Here is a 19,996-nt window from a genome sequence, read left to right as displayed (position 1 = left end):
CGCCGGACGCCCGCCTTATCCAGCAGCAGACGAGTGTTCCGACCAGTCATCGTGGCGCGTCGCACCTGTCTCCCTCTTCCCTTTCGTTCTCTCATTTCTTCGTGCTACGACGCCGCGTAAGCGGGAAGTGTGGCGTTAACAGCTATTGCTGTAAAAGTGAAATTTTCTCGTGGCAGTGGCATGCATCATGGCGATACACAACGGAAACAATGCATTTCGCCTGACAATTTAGGCTGCGTGCGCCAACCGGAAGGCGATATAAAATTTTTCCTCGCTCCCTTTGTTCATGAACTTTCAACTCCGCGTTTATATATTCATGCTAAGGCAATCACAATTGCAAACGCAAGTGCATGTGCTGTCTTTTCTCTTGTTACTGGGCTCTTAACGTAGGCCACTACATGCTTCTAAGCTTTCTTTTGAAGAGGTATTTTACCGTGTACAATAGAGTCGCACTGGTTGCTTACTCACAGTAACATGGCATCCGGCAGACGTTCTCACTGTGTCCTTGGTGCGGTTGACACCAGTGCTTGTCGTTGATCTGTAATTTCAACACACAGTCGTCGTTATTCGTAGCGCGCACCTCATGCGTTCTTGGTCTCAGAACCTCAGTATGTATAGTCTCTGTAACACAAGTCTGTATAGCGTTATGTCTGACGACCAACTGTGCTGGATGCCAGCGCTTAGCCAATAGATTTGTCGTCTGAATAAGAACTGAAATTTTAAATTTTCCTTGCCAATAATGCATGAACGGTCTTGCGTCGCACATTCATCGCGCGGTTAGCTGGGCAGTGTACACCTAGCCAATTCTCTAACAGTATCACCCGAGTGTCGAACAAACCGCAGCAGAGCGGCAAAACAGGGCGAAAACGGCAAGCACTTTGCACGCATGTGTGTATTCTCAGCTTTTTCGTTGCCTTGCTTCATCACGGGCCGCTGTACAGCCGTTTGTTCGACACTCGAGTGATACTGTTAAAGATGTGGTCGGGTAGCACCCCATAAAAGTGAACCTCTCAAGAGCAATCATAAATTTCAGTGAAGAGAGACAGTGGTGCTCAGCAGTAAAATGAACGCATTTTAACTGTTCCGCAAAATTATACGCTCGAACTTACCTGAAAAATGCCATGATCACCGCTTCCGTCGTATTTGCCCTTGTGGTATGCTCTGGTATCATACCTGCTTTCCCAATACGCGAGGCACAGCCCTGCGAAGACAAATTGCACAGCAGCTGAAGCAGAAACACCTCCACCCCTTTCGCAGGCATTGTACGAGTTTCACAGCGCGGACCAAGTTACGAACGCCATAAGCTACATCTAAGCTGAATACGACCTAGCTATGGGACATACTGAAAGAAAAAAGGGCCCAATAAACACTGTTCTTTTTATCGGAATGACGTTACATCTTCGCACGCTACGTAAATTTCGAAAAGTTCTAGTAAATTCTATGGAGAAAACCAGCTGTCAGGACAAAAAAAAAATAGACAGCGAAAAGGGAGAGAGGAAAGGCACTAATTTAACTCAAGTTCGAGTGGCAAGCAAGTGCGAAAGTGGAAAAGGGAGCGCAGGGCGAAATGACAGTCAAGAGCGCACAGCATGGGTAACATGGGCCGCTGTTTTGTCTAGGTGAACAAAGGAAAATAAAAAGAAAGACACAAACAAAAGGAAATCAAATCGTGCAGTGGGGTATAGCAGCGAAAATGTTTTGATGTGCGAGTTCACTGTCGATATAGTTCAATGTCGATCGAATTTCTTGCTTTCATCAACCTGATACACTCACTCATTTTGAGCCTTGTAAAAACCACCACTGGCGAGCATGGCGCCAAGAAATCAGTGGCTGTAAGGAGGCTTACACTTGTCGAGGTCCCTCTTGGGGAACTTGAACCGGTCGTGCAGCTCCAAGGCAAGTTCGCAGCGGTCGTAGATGCGCGCCCAGGTGACCGCGTAGCCCACGCTAGCCAGAACCAAGCCCGTCAACGCGTAGCCCGCCGGCCTCCGCCTGTGCCGCTCCATCGGCTGCTGGAATGAGAAAGGACAGAAAGAGTGAGACGCCACGTAAAAGCCGGGTACTATAGGGTGCACTTGCTTTCTATTTGCGCCCAGTGTCGCTGTCACACAGACGATATACAGAGATGTCATCATTCGCGATCGTGACAATAAATACAACTTCACCTCTGGAGCATCTACATGGCATGCACAGATGCATGTACTGATGAAATTTATCAGTGCAGTCAAGGGTTTCACAAAGCTCGTTTTTTTTTTAAATTACAGTAATGTAATTACGAAGCCAAAAGCAAACTCCAGATAAGAGCACACGTCGTAAGTGACAGAAGCGTTGTAGGAATTATGAAGAGAAAAAACAATAAACAATGCTCATATTTCATGGACATCAGCAAGCAGCGTCAAATGTTGGCCTTCAGTAGCGAACGACGCGTAACTCAATGGGGATATTTTAAACTTAGTTGAAACTTCAGTATCATCCTGCGCGATCATGGTGGGTATCATGGATATCTCTTTCTCCTCGTTGAAAAATATGGCCCATAAAATGCTTCCTACGCTCACACCGACTATATCTGACGCCCATATAAACTCAGTGAGACGTACTAAACGTTTCAAATTCCCGTGATGATTCTGCGTGTTCAGCGCCACGCGGCTCGTGGTGACAGCCGTGCAAACTAGAAGCTTTTTTCCAGATCCACTGGGCTTGGGCTTGCATGCAGAGCAGATTTCCACTCATTCTATAGGCTATTCACTTCATCAGAGAAACCGGAATAATATCAGGCATTTTATGTTTAATAGACCGTGTGTGCTGACAATCCACGCGTCATGTTTTTGCAGCATGAGCTCAAAGCAGATCCATCTAATTCACTCGGCATACAAACTGACATTGGTACCTGAAAATATCTGTGCTTGTGATGAGCTGCGGAGTAAAAGCGGGCCCTTTGTTACTGGTCGTGAAACCTCCGCGTAAGCCTATGGGTCAACTTTGCTCACAGCCTTTAGTGACCGCACCACGGTGCCGCGTCGAGAGCAGGGCATACTCTTCAGTACTGGGAAGGTTCGCCATCGTTGCTGGTTCAGTTTAAGACGAATTCAGGAAGCGGTTGTTTAAACGACAATTTTAGCACCGCGCCGCACGGCAAGCCAAGGAGACAGCGCCTCATTTCATGCACAGATGACTATGGAACTTTTCGGAAAATTGAAGTTGTGAAAATGCTTAATTTTCTTGCGGCGTGGCAGCGCGACCTGACGGAGGATGCAGTGAGCTGGCAACGCAGGGACGTGCAGAGCACGCCTCCACTTCATGGTTGCATGACTGGACTGTCAGGAAATTAAGCTTCTTCGAGTATTTCATGTTCCAAATATTTTTGCGGGCACCTTGACATCCAGCATCATTCATAACCCAGAGGCTGAACACATGCGATTCCTTCGTCGTATTGGCTCGCGCGAGCTGGTCGCTGACACCTCACACGTTGACACGGAAGATACTGCACAAGGGGCGAGGGCAGGGAAGACAACCGCCATTACCAACAAACGCCCACTCCGGGAGCGTCAAAGACCTCATCTTTTTGTCTCCGCTTACTGTAATGGTGATGCCATTGCAACAGGCGACAAAAACGCACGAATAAATCATAACAATTAGCAGGATATGGCATACTAAAAATACCAGGAAACGCAAATTAAGAACACGTATAAAAATTATTTCATACGCCGCGCACGATGAGGGCCACAAGGGGCTTGCAAATATTTATATAGCACGTTGAAAAAAAAAAACTGTATTTCGACAAATGAGTACAGCGATTGAAAGGCAGAATGTTTAGTTCATGATAGCTTCTTAACATGATGTCATAGAAAACTCTAAATTACATTAAAGTAACTGAAATAGAGGAGAGTTAATTAATATGTGCAGGAACCTGTACCATCGATTGCTCTTGGCGTCATGTCGCAACACCCGAATTGTTTGCACTGCAATATCCTAAAAACAATTAACCACAGTTTTGCGAGGGCCCTCATTACAGTGATGAGAGTAGAGCGTTTGAAGCTACCGTCGTACAGTTGAACTCTCGTCCTCTCTCTCAGGAAAATTTCTTGGGCGCCCGGGCGAAAGTTACTGATGGCTGGTGCGCAACGAAGGCTGTACTCCAGTTTTTATGTGAAAGAGGCCTAGATACCAGTTTATGAGACATGCGTAACCGCTGTGCATAGCTTACACTATTAATACTGCAGGCCATGCATGCGCATGTGTGCCAGAACGTACGTACGTACGCGAGAGTATGCGTGTTTGGGCCGGGGGGCTGAAGCCTGTCTCTGAAGGTGTAAAGTCGGGGACAGAATAATATTGAGCACGCTTTGGCTGCCAAACTCGTCCGATGCACCACGTAGCAAAATGTTGCGGGTATTTGATAGTTATGCAGGTATAAATGACACCTGTGTGCTTGCACAGAATGCAGCAAACATTTCCATTGACATTATGCCATGCCAGGGAAGAGCTGGAACTCTGAAGTGGTCCATATTACTCGATCCCCAACTGTACGTAGGCTGCACCATAAACGCTGCAAATGCTGCATGTGGATACGTCAGCGTGCTAAAACGTGTGTGCATAAAAGTCCATCTATGAATCATGTATACAGGTTAGTGATGTAAATAGTTGTGTGGGCAGGACATGGTCAGCATGCGCTACTCAGCAGAGTCTCCGCCAGAGACGAGTGCGCGCCGATGTGCATGCGGACATCTGATTGTATTATGACATCACCACCTTCCATTTGTGCTTTGCCTCTTTCTTTCCTTCCATTTCCCCCACTGCGGAGTAACTGCATAGTGTCACCTGTACGCCGGCCCACCTCTCCGCCTTACCTGTCATTAGTTTTCTATCACTCATCATGGCTATGTTGACAACGTGACTATGCTCGCTAGTATCATCGTCTTGTCATTGGAGTACTCAGTCGTATTCTGGTAATAATATATCAGCTAGAGCATTACCTAATTCGACATGATTTGCCTGTTTCACTACTTTACTACTTTTAAGGCAGACAAGCCTTCTTGGCATGGTCGCATGCGTGTAAGGCTGCTTGACTACTTTCACTAGGAATATTTAATCAGCTCGGATTAGTTATATAACGAGTGCTATGTTTTACGTATACATGTGAATGATCACCCAGATGCGAGAATTCTATAGCAGAGATGTAGATTCAAGGTGCGATACATTCAAATTAAAAGCGTTCTTTGGTTACGTTATGCGGAATGGTGTCTCAGTGCTAACAAAATAAATACATATGGACATTTCATATGTCATATAATTATTCCTTAATACATGCCCATCAGGTTGAAGCCCCCATAAAAAAATAGAGAGCAGCAAACTAGCTCATTCCGTAAAAAAATTCAGTCATGTCCGTGATTGTTCGACGACACTTTTGCAGGAATGTAATGCAGTGCTACACTAAAGCATTGTGTGCCGCGATTAACGCGTGCTACCACGGGCGCGCTCTCTCCTTTGGATTCCCCAGTCACATCCTGAACACGTGCTCTGTGATCCTCGCTTCCTCCGGCGTGTACATATAGAATGGCATAGGCAAGTACCGGCATGTGGAAGAAATCTCGGTTTCAAACAGGGCCTACTTTCACAAATGTGGCATAATCGAATAGGGCGACCAGACATAACATGTAGTTAAGATGGTTGCCAATGTCTACTGCGTCATGCGAACGGAAACTTGCGCTTTTCCTCGTCAAGCAAAGCATGCACTGCCTTTGCAGCCTACTTACTTTACCACTTACAGATTACCGAGCACTTTCCGTATTATTTAGTCTCTGGCTACTGCAAATCACTTGACGATGATAAATGCTCGTTTATCCCCGGCAAAAGTTTCGCGCTGACAATTCACTCATCAATGCAAGCACCGCCCCGTCTCCAAAAACGCACTGCTCGCATTCTCATTTTCGCCGTGCAACGAGTTTTCACCGTAAGTTTCGACACCTCGCCGCGGGATCGCTCTCATGCTGTCTCAGGGACCCCACCCTGCGGGCGGAATGTGACGTGTCATTATGCTGTTAAAAAGGCTGATTAACTTGTTCCCTATTAAACACCTCGTTGTCCTGAATTCTCTGCTCACACTTTTCTCCTCACGGACAAATACATAACTTTTTCGTAATTCAGGGAACTTACCAGGATCCTACGAGTAAGCTCAGGTAGCAAAAGATGACAGCTGCTAACCGAATAAACTAATTAACAGCACTATTTTATCGACATTAGCGCGTCAGTAATACTATTGAAACGGAGCAGAACGGTGGCAGCATACGCGGCAAAGTAAAAAAAGGAAGACGGAAGCCAGCTTGGGGCACGAGTGACATCTAAACGCAGACCCATCATTGCGACGTTCCACTACGAGCCCTCGGAATAAACACAACTTATATCTTTAGGTGGATACCGTACACTGGTGACCGCGTAGTATAATACAGCGAATACAATGCAATGTAACGTTTCTAGTTGGCCAACTTTTTCTGCTTCTCCAAATATCCGTAACGTGTAATTTTTTGGGATGTCGAAGCATAAAGCAAATACCTCCGATGTGAACAACTTCGGATAAGCCTTTCCAAACAGCAGTAATAATGGCAGGCTAAGAGAGTGACAGGAACTTCGTGCATATAGCGGCGACCAAATCGAGCAAGCAAGATACGCGACACGCGCAAATCTGCATGAACGCTATGAAGCACAAAAGGGCACGTGACAGCAATCCGCTCAGGATACATGCACACGTCATACACTTCGCACTCCCAGATCAAGCCAGTGACGCTTACTGGTTGAGCGTGGTATTTAAATGTTTCATTCAATGAAGAACATGTTAAGGCATGAGCGGCGCATGGAACTGGGCTCACCAAGGTGCAGATAATTTATTGGGAATACAGTATCATTTCGCACAGCACAGCAACAGTTACAAATTTGAGCAAGAAGTCTTAGCTTTTAATTTTAGCAACTGCAGCTGCTTGCTAAAATTCTTCAGGAGTGTGCAGAAGCTATGCAGATTTCATCAATACATTAGGGCATAATCCAGTAGGCATGCGCAAAAAAGAACCTAATTTCAAGGGCAACGAGGCATCTCCATTTGCAAGGGCCAACGCTTTCGAAGTAACTCGCTTAATGGTGCGGCTAAAGGGACTGAGTCGCATGTAGTGCAGACTGCTGATCTCGTTTTTTGCTGCAGCCTAGAAACGGCAGCACGCGAGTCAATTGCAAGCAAAATCAGTCGGTGGACGCGTTGACGACGAATCAGGCTGTCGCTCAGGAGCACGCCGGATTGACGGAGTGATACACATCGTAGCTCGATTGCGACGCACTCAGCCGCTACGCGGCGTGATAAACGCCCGGGCGGCTCATTAACATTCTCGCCGTCGGTCGATAACCAGGAAAGCCGGCCCGCGGCGAGATGGGCCGTGCACTAAAATTTCGGGGCCCCGTGCACGCGACCGCCGCGCCTCGGAAGCATCTTGCCTGCCGCGGAGGGAAGGAGGGCAGCGCCCACGAGGACAACTTCCTCTGCCGCCAGGAAAACTTGCTCGCCTGAGACGTGTTCCAGTCTGCTTATCTGGCCCAATCGCGCTTTTTGGCTCCTTATTCCCGCGGTGCGCTTTTGGGGTCCCCATCTCTTTGGCTTTATTTCGCTGCCGTCGTCGAGCGCGGATTGTTCCGGTGGCTCATACGCACCACGTGTGCCCCTCGTCTCGCCCGGCAGCAAACGGCGTGAGCCAGGCACGAATAACGGCGCCGATGGTTAGGTCGGCTATATTTACGCACAGGCGCGCCGGCCACGGTTTGTGCGCAGCGAAGATCTTCGCTGAGTTAACACGCGGCCTCCGGTCCACATCGTTTTCATGTATAAACACACCAGAGCTTCGCTGCACGAGTGGAGTGCGCTTCTCCGGGAAATCTGGGTCACCGATGGGCGTCATTGTCTGAGAATATCGGAACGGTGGAAGCGTCGGCTCAAGCAGTATACGCGTGCGGCGCAAGGCGCGGATGGAAATGAGACCGTTACGAGGTATCGAACGCCTATTGTTTGAGAATCTGCTGGCCAGCACAGGTTGACGGATACTTTTCAAGAACAGAGAGAAAAAAAAAGTGATCAGGGGTTTAGAAAGCCGCTGTAGCAGAGAATCCGTCGTCAATTGAAATTTGCAGAAAAGTTACGCAATGCTCTCATAGATTTTGCAGACTGCGTCACACATCAGATTAGCCTCGTGCGGTTACAGAGCGCTTGGGATGTGCATAGCGCGCCAAAGGATTTCTCTTCTGCTTGAAAATAAAGTTGAAGAAATTGATTGTGCATATGGGACCCCCAACCACTGCCTCCGAGAGTTGTCCATAAATCTGCCCCTGAAGCCAGTTCCACTGAATTTGCATAACCAATTATAAACACGAACGCAAACCGAATTTTGCGATCATTAATGCTGCTGAAGAATTTTGTTGGCGCAAGGGGAGCACGACCAAAGAGTTCCATGGCAGAAGGAGTTTTGGTTTGCACAAAGCGGGTTCAAAGACGCTTCTTTCCGAGCCTAGTATTTCGCCTGACAGAAAGCCGAGCACAAAACCAGGGAAAAGCTTGCACCCACGGGAAACCGGTGGGTACCCGACGGCACTGGGGATCGAACCTCAGCACCTCCCGCATACGTAGCAAGGATGCTCAAACCATTAATGCTGAACTCCAATGGCAGATCACGAGCGCTGCGCGGGATCACCGGCGGAGATCGCATTCTGCGAATAGGATGTGTGCTCTCCCGCGGAGGCACTTGGTGCAAGAAAAGCTCCACGTTCAGGCAACAAGGCGGTGCCCGTAGAAGCGGAGCCGCTCGCTTCACCACCGGTTCGTCCTTGCCGCCACTCTGTCTCTCACGTCTACGGCAAACGAAAGACGCACGAAGCTTTGGCTTGTTCAGAAGATGACCGCAGCACAATATTTTAGCGAGCGCCCCAAATTTTCACATTGCTTCCGTATTTGCCGAGCTGCTAGGCTTAGCGAGTAGTGTCGTCTGACATTAGAAATGGCGGGAGGTTCAAACAGGTTAACGATTTTGGTCTAAAAAGTGGTCACAAGGTATTGGCATTCAGTTAACACAGTTTTTTTTCTTATTTATGCAGTAATTTTTATTTGTGCAGACGCGAACAAAACGAAAAATAATTACATTTGGGAGAGTTATCATTGCGCGTTCAGGCTGAGATGGCGCTGCACGTGGCTAACATTCCAAAGAAAAGGTCAAAAGCGTTCCTTGTACGTTGCCCGGATCATTGCGTAGCGACGACCGGAAGGAAGGAAGCAGCCGCAGCCGGTCGTCACAGGAAACAGATGCGGGGGAAAGGAACACCTCACGTGGGGTTCCGGTCAAATCTGCCCATTTCGGCGGGTAAAATATCGCTGCTCCACGGAGCGATCCGGAATCGACGCCTGATCCCGTTCTTCCATGGGAACAGACAACTCGCGCTCCCAATCTGCCAGTTAAATACGATTGCTCCAAACAGAGCAGAAAACTTGATCCGAATCTGCAATTGGAATTCAACATAAGCCAAGACTACGGTAGCGACCGTTGATGCCTATCATAAGATATTTGCACTGAAATACGAAAAAAGCCAGCAAAGATATGATTTTTCGTGCCATAGAGGAAATTTAGACATGCCCTAGAGAAAGACCCTTCTCCTGGGGCTCTTTAAAGTGCACTGAAATCTGTGTAGATGAAATTTTTGCTTTTCGCCTTTGGAAAAGCGCGGCCGCCACTGCCGGTATCGAAACCGTGAGCTCGTGCTCTGCGGCTGAGCTTATAGTAGCCACTGGGCGACCATGACGAACGCCTCCTCTAAAAGTTAGCCGATTGTAGCTGCGGAAACACACTGGAGTGGCTTTTGTGTGATAATGCCTGTCTTGCTGCTCGCTTATTAACCACTGCAGTGACCTACCAACACGTCTTTGCGAGTGTTCTCCCTTGACCTTGAGTGACGCTATTTGTTTTAACAGCAGTACTCTCTATTGCTACAGGGCTACAGGAACTAACGGCCGACACAGGCTAAAGGTGTCGTTCAGGACGACCAAATGCCTTTCCAAAGCCCAGTCTACTTGAAGCTAATAGCACTCACCTCTTCCTCTTCTGACATGGCAATTAGAAATTTGGAAGTTATGGGCCAGTGCAACTTAGCGTACCTACCAACGGCTGATCCGCCTATGGACGCGTATCATACCCTGCTCCGCCGTGACGAGCCGCGGCAACCCAAATAAAAACTGTCGCTTCCGTCCTCTTTTAGGGTAGCCGCTTCTTTTCAATGGATTCAATGTCTCCATCTTTAAACACTTTTACTTCCTTCGAGCGCAAGCCATCGACTCCCGTGGAGTACGCGCCAATTTTAAAGAGAGTTTCGTCTCACCGGAAGGCGTTCTCCTTCGCTGTAGTTGCCGCTCATTCACCTGAGTGACAGAAGACAATCTGCAGGGAGCTCGAGTGACAGACGCAAGGCGCAGTAACTGAGAGCGCAGCTCGCCGCTGCGGAGCGGAAAAAGAGTGGCCCGCTGAGCGAGCGCGCTCATCCAAGCGCGCCGGCTGGCTGGCCACGTCGGGCGCTGCTTGCGAGACGTAATCATCGACTTGTCACCACCGCGACCGCGATGCGTGCTCGCCGACCAGTGAACGGGGACGGAGTCCCTTTCGCGCCGCGTGACGGCTTTCGCGGTCACGGTCAAGCCCGCAACGGCCGCTGGGTGCCTGGGAAGTTGATCGGGGCCGTCAGCATGCAACCGCGTGATGAATCGCTGCGCTGCCGAGACGGGGGGTTGTCACCTGCCTGCCGGCGTCGTGCCGGAGTCTAGGCCTGCGGATGTGCATGTGCGCGCAGGGGATGTAGGACATTCCGCATCGCCTTTGAATCGCGAGGCTTCAGCTACTCCTCCCCACGTAGACCCACAAACGTTCGTTACATCTGGCCTTGTCAGGAGGAGATCACGAGTAGCTGTCGGCAGCTGCGCATCTTTCCGCTGTTTACAAATCGGCCGTACGCGTGAGCTAGTACGACGAAATAGGCCCGTGGCTAGGCCTCTGTAGTTGCCCGACTTCGAAAGTGGTGTCTGTCAAGATCCGAAGTTTAAATTATATATACAATGATCACCTTTGCTCTTGAACCGAGAACAGATAGCGGCACGTAGAGTGTTCCCGTTTCACTATGTAATTTCGCCGACGGCTGCTTTCGCAGCACGCTCGGCTCTTCCCTCTAGCCTAAGGGCACATTTCTTCGGCTTCATTCAGCAGTGCTGCTTGCTTCTTTTGATGCGGGAATGTGTGTGGAATCGCTATCCATTTATATTTCCCCTTCCGGCTAGTGGCTGTCAGGGCGACCAGTCTTAAATCAAAAGCATTTAAAAATAACACAGAATAGACAAAAGAAACCAGCTGGCTGGCCGTAAGGCGTCTCTTTTAAAGGGATACTCCAGCCACGCGTTGAATAAGCGCTACGCATAGGGCATACGAACAGAAAACGAGCCCTATTGGCGGCGGTCAAGATCCTCTGGCACTAAGCGTTCTGATGTTATTTGGTTCTTACAATGACATTACGGCCGCCCGCCTAGAAATGACAGAGCGAAAACCTCGGCACACAAAGCCGACGAAACTCGTTCATCAGTAGAGAGTGAGGACTGTTCAATGATTGGAGTTGTAAAAGCAAGCATTCTAAGCCTCTCGCAGATTCCACGCGCAGTGCAGGAACCCAGCGGGCTTGTTCTGGCCTGTGAAGCCATATTGACGCATTGAAGCTCCCAACCCATGAAGTGAACGGAAAGGCTTAAGGACGTCATCGTTATGACCTGAAACGCGTCATCTGCTTCGCTTCCTAAGACGCCGCGACAGGTGCTAGAACACACTGACGCATAAATTATTTGCGTGCCTTTCAACCTTATGAGCTTCCTTCGTGATTTCGCACACAAGAGTTGCATCAGCGTCGGTAGTGTATAAGAGGCTAAGCGCAGCGTCAATATTGGCTGGACACTGCAACTTCCCCAACGAAGGTTGCTGACAAACGTACTTCGACGCCATATAAATACCCAGTAACTCCGCCGACAGTGACGACGTTGCATAGGATTTTAGGAATGTCGAATACTGTGCCCTACTACAAGCTACGAGCTTAAAAAAAGAAAAATCAGAACCTCTGAAATGTGATGCGGAGTATCACACAGGATGCACGCTATACCCCAACCAGTCTTTCATGACAACACCAAGGCACTGTTTTTTTAATCCGGCAAGCTACTTGGCGTTTGCATTTTTTTCAGGTGGCAATACACTATCTCAAAGGGCAGCCATAGGTGCGTTCACTAAACTGCCATTGTCCCAAGTACTTCCACCGTGCCGCCAATGAGGTGCGTTTAAGTCTCCCGTCTGCTTCCTCATCAGTACAAAACAGACACAGAACGTTACCCACAAGACCATTTTTTCTCGCTATATTGAAGCTAACTATCACAAATATCACAAACGGAACAGTTGTTTTGAAATGGCAGGAAGAAAACCTATTAGTTGTAGATGAATGGAAAAGGTCTGATGAAGAGTGGAAGTATAAAATAGCACAAATGGTATATCTCAAATGAATTCTCCTTTGCACTAGTCAGCATATCGGACGACAGTAGGGTCACGCTTAACTGAAAGTAGAGCTCCTCCTCCCAAACATATCGAGCGCTGTACGTGTTTTTTTTTTCTGCACTTTAGCGTTTATGGGGAAATGTACCCAACGACTGAGTAGCCGGTGATTAAAAGTTCGCATTTTCTGAAGCCTCTTACAGAAGCCACACATTTGTGAAAATAAAGCAGCATTTCGGAAATGGAGCTGTAGCGCTTCCAGACTTTCAATTCAATAGTATTTTTGTATAATATACATTAGGTCACATGAGAAATAAACGGATTAAACAACGTATTGGAACGTAATCATCTGTTTTGTTTTTGCAGGAAAGGAAGTGAAAAAAAAAAACTGCTTGCAGGGCAGAACTAGTACACAATAGCCGAAACGGTAGCACAGAGACCGACTTGCTGCAGATGAGATTGCTGTATTTAGTGAGTGGTTTAACACAATCTGAAACAGCGTGAAGATTTGGACCAGTTCACTTACATGACACTTTAAATGAACCAGCAGAAACAGACGAATACTCCAATAAAATAGGGTAGACAGGAGGACTGGTCAAAGAAAACCCGAGTGAAAGCGTATACAGTACTACTGGCTCCCAGTAGTCCTCATGTATACGTTCTCTGACTAGTGTTTTCGTCTTTGCTGCTGGTTCATTTCGAACGGATCACACAAAGCGTGCTGAAACATCACCACGATGACTGTCTTGAGAGACGTTTCCTTTCTGATACTTTTAAAGCCAGCAGGCTTGTAACAGGAACCGTTCTTCATCTGTAAGCATCCAGGTAATTTTCACCTGAGCATGCGAATCACGTAGCTGCTATGCGGGCAGCTTTCTATGGTGTGCGATGTCCGAAGTCCAGAAAGCTCTGAGTCTTTTTGAACTTTGGACCTCGCCCAGACGCGGATGCCCAGAGTTAATTTTAGAAAAGCGAGACGATGTTTTTTTCTGGCGCACTGCTATTTATGATACCGATTCTTACCACGTTGCCAACGACTTCAGGCTGCCGTTACGGCGACCGGCATTGAGAGTGGACAAAGAACACTGACCTTGGTGCACAAGGCTGCAGCTGTTTATCCTTGGTAGCGTCGTCAGTGACTTCGTTGCCCAAAATACCTCGGCGTTTCAAAAACTTCCGGAGCGCGATGTCGCCGACCTCTCCCAGGTGGTATTAGGCGGTATTGGAGAGATAGCGGGGACCCGATGGTGGCCCCGAAATCTCGAGTGCCATGCAGCACGTGCGGGAACTCGGTGAAGAGGCCGCCGAGCGAAGTCGCAACCGATGCCACCGCAGAAGCCGCCGGGCGTAGCCGTGGGCGCCCAACAAAGGCAGCGGCGGCCGCGGTGCCGTAAACGCTGCGAGCAGACCGGAGCACGTCCCGACGGAACGTGAGCTGCAGACGAGATTGTCGCCAAAACTCGTCCGCATTTCGTGTCGGGACGTATATATAGGCTCCTTCGATTGGGAATGACGGTCATCGTGACTGTGCAGCGCCTTCGTCACTTCCTCCTGGTCGACGCACTTTTAGGGCGCATTTTGCAACACCGCCGCCGGACCGGTCACGACGTGATGAGCGTGAGCAACTTCGATTGCCGTCTTTTAATCGCGTTGACAGCTTAGCCTCACAGCAGTGGTGTAAGCTAGCGACGTCGCTTGTGTCAACAAACGGCGGCCCTCGATGCCAGCTTCGTATTTTTTTTTCTTCTAGATCCGTGAAGAGACGATAACGGTCGACGTCCTCTTCATGCGGTGGCCACTTACCGGTACCAGAGAACGCTGGAGACAGAACGTTGACACTTGGTCGATTCGGGCCGAACTCGCTTCCTCGTTTCTCGCTGGTTTGATTTCGTGTCTGTCGAACACTTCGCAGCGTGAAACACACGAACATACGCGCACGCCCACTGAAGCCAGCAACTTCTGCAAGGCGACGCTCCCTGAAGCAGATTCCAAGATTTCTCGCTATTGCACAAGCCACGACCAGCTTGTTCTATCAGTCCTGCCTGTGATGTCTGCCGTTTGTTCCTCTGATCGCATTTATTACTTCAAGGCTGATTGCGCAGCCGCCCTGGATCCAGTCACTTGCTGTAGGACACACGTTTCGATTAAAGAAAATACCCAGCGTCCACTAGCGGCCGCCCCCGTTCAAGCAGCAATACAGTAAAATAGAAACACGCTGTTCTGAACGTTGTACGAGCATTGGGGCGGACGATTTTGATAGATGGTCTTACCGAAGAGGATACTTTTCTCGTTTATTTTTCTTCTCACTACGCCTGGTACATTATCGGCAGCACGATGAGTTCCAAGGGCTTTCCACCAGACGTGAGCGAATGGTGCTGTCTGAAGTGAGATTGAAAAAGAGCCCGAAGCTCGGCCGAGAAAATCATCTTCGGGGAGAGGATGGGCGATGTGTCCTGCCAACGCTTCATCTCGTTCGCTGAGCTTTTGCGCCGAGCTGAACCAAGTTGACGGAAGAATCGTTTTGGCTTTCAGCTAATTAAACTAGCACATTTCCACTGCAATGAGTGCTAAGAAAATCCGAAGAAGCGGTGACAACCGACGGAAGGTAAAAACAGACTCAGACGTTTGGCGTCTTCTTGTGGACAACTATTTCAGTATGCGTTTTATGAAGTTGTCGATTTCAGTATGCTTCGGCAACATACCAGCTTGACCACGCCTCAACCTTAGCGCCTACGTTGCCTTATCGCACCCGAATTTTGCTCCAAAAACGTTGTGAACATAAACAACTCGCCCTCTGACCACTTTTTCGTCGCAAATACATGACTCTTAGAGCACAAGATTGGTTCGATGTTTTTCGGCCGCCTGCACCGAAAAGGTATCCGTACATCATGGAAGCTAGAAGCCTAAAGAGAATTAAAGGCTGGTGGCTTCTTCCATTTCGGATTTTCGCAATTTCATACCTGACAAACCGAACACTCAGTCAGGGAGGCTGCGCTGTTTTCTTTACTGAACTGTAAACAGAACTACGCAAAACACATGACAAAAGAAGGAAGCGATAAACACGATCTCTAACTTGAGAATTAACCTTTATTTGAAACCTGAAAGAGCTTACGGGCTTGAGACTTTCCTGGATTTCTTAAAATGTATATCTTAAACGAGTACATCACGATCCGAAGTCCAGCAACAGCTATATTGAATATAACTTCAAGCATTCCTACAGTTCCATACCACGACCGAAGAAATTACGACAGCTACGTTGGTTGCGCTTCATAGAGGCTGAGGTTCTGGCTCGCATTTTAACAAACGGGGTTTCAATCGACCTGCATCTGGGCGCCAGAAGGAATGTCATGGCAACCACGGAATGAGCACCAGCGTGGGGGCATACAATTGAAGCGTGGCAAGCGCACACAGAGAGGAGAAGGCACGGTTCTCGGTGACGATGACAGAAAGTAATTAAAGCTTAATGAGGGTTGCTCTTGGCATCATGCTCTCTCTTTCCTCTCTGACTGCCCTCGCAGCATCTTAAAATAAAGTGTGCGTTTTCTAACGTATTCAGTTATATGCGCCGTTGGTGCTTTGAATTTCTGCAAACAGGTTTAAAAAAACCGAGATCAGTAACAACAAAGAAACGTATGGGACTGGTGCGCCATATCTTGCCAAAGAGTCTCGCTGCTTATTTTCAGAGCACGCGAGATGGTTGGCTGGTGGCCGAAGGGGGGGGGGGGGGGGGGGGGGGCAGGAGCTATGAATACGTGAAAAACATGCCTCTGTAGTAACCTATTGTAACCTATACGTGAAGTAACCTACCGTAACCTTTCAGCTAATTCAGCTAAACACCCGCATATTCGAACTGTCCTCACGTCCCCAGTGCTATCTCTTCGTCCACTCGCCAGCGGAGGCGCATTTTGAGAAGGTTCTGCCAGGAACTTGCCGCGGGCTAAACGTACATCGCCCTGGCCGTTTCTTTGTAATCTCAAGGCGCATTTCTAACGTTCATTATTGGGCTCTTTTGTACATAGAGCGGTTTTAAGCAAGAGAGCGAAGGCACTTTTAAGTTTCTAAAGCCTTTTAGGAAACATATGAGCCTTTCTTCACAACAGGACTAAACAATCTCAGCCTATGAGCTAGTGGTAAGGTAAGGATAATGACAACTTTTGATAAGTTTAAGAATAGCCAACTATAACCCAGTTTGAGACGCGAAGACACGGTTCTGTTGTCAACTATACTCGCGCACGCAGGAGTCAGCTGAGATTTCTGGCAGACTGCTGGTGCGCACTTGGTTGTTAAGGGTCTTGCCTAGTTTCTAGTTCGTTGAAATTCTTCGATTCCAGCAAGCAGGTAGTTATGCGATCGTTCATTGAAGTTATTTTTAAAATGTCGTTCGTTTTCTTCCCTTTCCAGTTTTTGGTTCCTTAATCTTTTCTATAATATCACGTTTCTTGTTTGTCCCGATGTCTTCCCCTTCAAATCACCTACCAGCCACCATTCCGTATAGTTATGTTTGCCATTTCAAAATGGGAAATATTGTAATTATATAAATCTTCAATTTTATCTCCACCCCTTAACTCCGTGCTGTCAACATTCCTATTTTCATTCCTGCGGGGAAGCAAGCGTGAGATCATGGATCACGACACCAGGTTGGCAGCGGCGAGATGGTCGGCGTGATGTCCTGGCTCCAATTTGTTGAGTGCATCGTTTTCTCTAAAACAAACCCTATTTTAACATGAGGATCGATTGTAGAAAAACAGTGGGGAAACAGAAGATTATCGACGTGGTTCGGGACGGCTGCTCTGAGGGATGAGGAGATCGGGAAATGTTCAGAAGCGATAGAGATGAAATCTGAGGGAGCTAAGGAGAAGGAAAGCCTTAGGAAACCAGCTTTGGAGAACGTAGAAGAACGGAGGAGATGGAGCTAGACTCGAAGTTGAGCTGTGAGAAGTCGCAGCCCAGAAGGTAGGAGGCGGAACAGCGGAAGAAGAGAAGAGCCAGAAAGAGGAGCGCAAAGAACAAAGGGGACAGGCAGACACGAATTCATACTGGTGCAAGCTAACCATCATTCATGAAGGAAAATGGGATGCGACCCTCTTGCGGCTCCGAGTGTTCCAAAGAGGCGAAAACATTGCAAAAATTTTAGATCATTCTGAAAGGACCTGTGAGGATATCAATTTCGACAGACACTTGGGGCTACTAATAGCGGAAGTTTTGCTAAACTGAGACTGCTTGGGTCCGACTGCGTCTGTGAAATTAGGAGTATCAGCGTATCTGGAAATCTTGACGGTCTACTGATGCCTCGAAAGACGAGAAAAAAAAAAGTGTGCTGCCAAAAGAGCAAAAGCAAGAAAAAGCAAGAGTAAGGAGAAGCTCAGCTAAAGATATGGTGGACTTAACCATTCTGGACATTGCTTTATAACATCCGTAGTCATTCCGAATCTTTGTAATTTTTCTCCAAACTCAGTTTTCTGCAATGCCGTCTTGGGCGAACAATGCTAACTTTATTCCCGTACAATATTTTTTACTGAAACTTTATAGTGTTATTTATATATATGCATAGCTGTGCCATAAACCCGAATAAATAAAATCCTGCGAATTTGTTTGTTATTGCTGCCTTTTTTTCTCAAAAAGGTGCCAATATGAAAACCACTGTTTTTGGTTGTTCCGTTACTGTACGACAATTGATGGTATCATGATAATTTTAGTTAATTGCACATCTTTTGTCTTTGTATATAATTGCAAAAACAATTTCCTTGCGATGAAAGAAATTAAAGTTATGACTGCTGGCGTCAGGTACATATTTACTACATTTCTAAAAATAAAAATATTGATTTTTTATTTGTTTTAACACTTGGATGAGGAAAAAACAATTTGGTTTTTAAGATAGACCACTGATTTCCAGCTTGTATCTGTTATTAAATTTTTGCCTACAAAAATGTCCTCATCCCTTAAAGTCAGAGTGTACGATAAAGCAAGAGGCCAGCCTAGTGTTGCTCAGCTGGAACCCGCAAATTTTGAGGGCGAGACCGAGGTTAAATATAGGGAAGCAGTGAGAGAGACGTCAGTGCGGACGTCCAACCAGCACGATGGTAAAGGGAAGGAGCTAGCTGACCCCAGAATGATAAGCCGAAACAGAGTTGGAAAATCGATACGCTGGGAAGGTGGCATCAAAGAAAGCGTCCAACCAGCCCAAAAAAGGAGGGGATGACCCTATAGAGAGATGCCAAAAGAGCGAGAGAGAGGGTCGATGGGTTGGTCACTCGCGATGGCGTGGGTTAGGCTTTTCAGGTATCCAGCCGGCGCAGATGGAAAAGGAGGGATGTTCCCAAAGGTACAGATTGCGAAAAGGAAAGGAAGTTGCTGCCTTCTAGTGTGTGTGGCCAAAACAGCGTATGGCAGTGCCACAACAGTGGAAATGGCAGAGAAGGTACTGGGCTTGCGGAGGTCGCAAATGGTCAGTCTGAGACTTTCGAGGGGATAGACACTAACCTCTACTTGCTTCTAATCCGCATGAACACAGAGAGCGTGAAACCACCGGTTATAGGTCAACGCAGACAAGAGCAGTTTATTGTGGAGGAATGGGACCAAACAAGAAAGCTGAGAGAACAGGCCCCAAACTCTTAATTTAATTCAGTCAGGAGACAACTAAGTGTAGTCTATCGGTGATGAGGAGCTGACGTTCTACGGAATGGCCAATGAAAGGTGAATTGTGCACCCGAAGAAGAGTGTCCCTGGGGTAAACAACAAAATCTGGAGCAGCCTTCTTGTGTTCGTCCGACGTGCACAAAACGATCTAAGCGTAAAAGAAAAAAAAAGGGCGCAGACTAAATGGACACGGATTAGCTGTCGGGCCATGAATTCGGTTGCGCTGAGTGCTACTTCTGATAGAAAAGGCAGGAATGCTGTCGAACTAAAAGAAAAATTTTCTCGCGGTGCGCGCCGAAAACGCGCAGACGCAGTTTCTGAGCAGGGGACGCATGTAGATAATTCGACCAGAAGGAGGAAAAGAGTATTTGTTTTCGCAGAATAGGCGCGAAGTTTTTGAAAGGCCATCGGCCTTCGGTAGATAAAACGCTACTGCGTTCTCCTGACAGTGGCGGAAAGAAAGCGGGCAAAACGTCCGAAGAAATCAGGAGGCGCTAGGTCGCACGATACACTGCGTATGCTTGCGTGGGGCTCCAGCAGAAAAAAAAAAAAAAAAAACCGCGCACTTACGCGGATTTGTCGCAGGCAGTGGAGAAAAAAAAAAGGTACGTCCCGCGCTATCCGAGCTATCCATTCTGGGAAACGTCCGGTTCGGAAGGATAACAAAGATCGGGGCTAAGGCGAGAGCGAAGAACAGATTGCCGCTTTAGTCACGGCTCGTTGTCCAGTGGTAGATGCTGTCGACATCTGTCTTACCAAGGATGTGCAGAGTTTCGACG

At 47.8% G+C, this 19,996-nt stretch overlaps 1 protein-coding gene across 2 annotated transcripts in view; it reads right to left on the bottom strand.

Annotated features, from left to right (window-relative positions):
- Positions 1-19,996, bottom strand: part of LOC149352401 (uncharacterized) — a 71,799-nt gene that overhangs the window by 7,274 nt on the left and 44,529 nt on the right. Inside the window, exons 1-4 of one of the 2 annotated variants that reach the window (XM_089577158.1) lie at positions 13,672-14,000; positions 1,847-2,012; positions 1,110-1,201; positions 469-538 (exon numbers count right to left, since the gene is read on the bottom strand). In XM_089577158.1, coding sequence (XP_089433284.1) covers positions 469-538; positions 1,110-1,201; positions 1,847-2,006 — 322 coding nt within the window. In that variant the 5' untranslated portion in view covers positions 2,007-2,012; positions 13,672-14,000. Of the gene's footprint in view, positions 1-468; positions 539-1,109; positions 1,202-1,846; positions 2,013-13,671; positions 14,001-19,996 lie in introns of those variants that run through there. The other variant, XM_089577156.1, reaches the window with a different exon arrangement.

Source organism: Amblyomma mixtum, chromosome 3 (genome assembly GCF_055824585.1).
Source record: "Amblyomma mixtum isolate Tamu chromosome 3, ASM5582458v1, whole genome shotgun sequence".
Taxonomy (NCBI): Eukaryota; Metazoa; Arthropoda; class Arachnida; order Ixodida; family Ixodidae; genus Amblyomma; species Amblyomma mixtum.
This window is presented reverse-complemented; position numbering and strand designations above follow the sequence as displayed.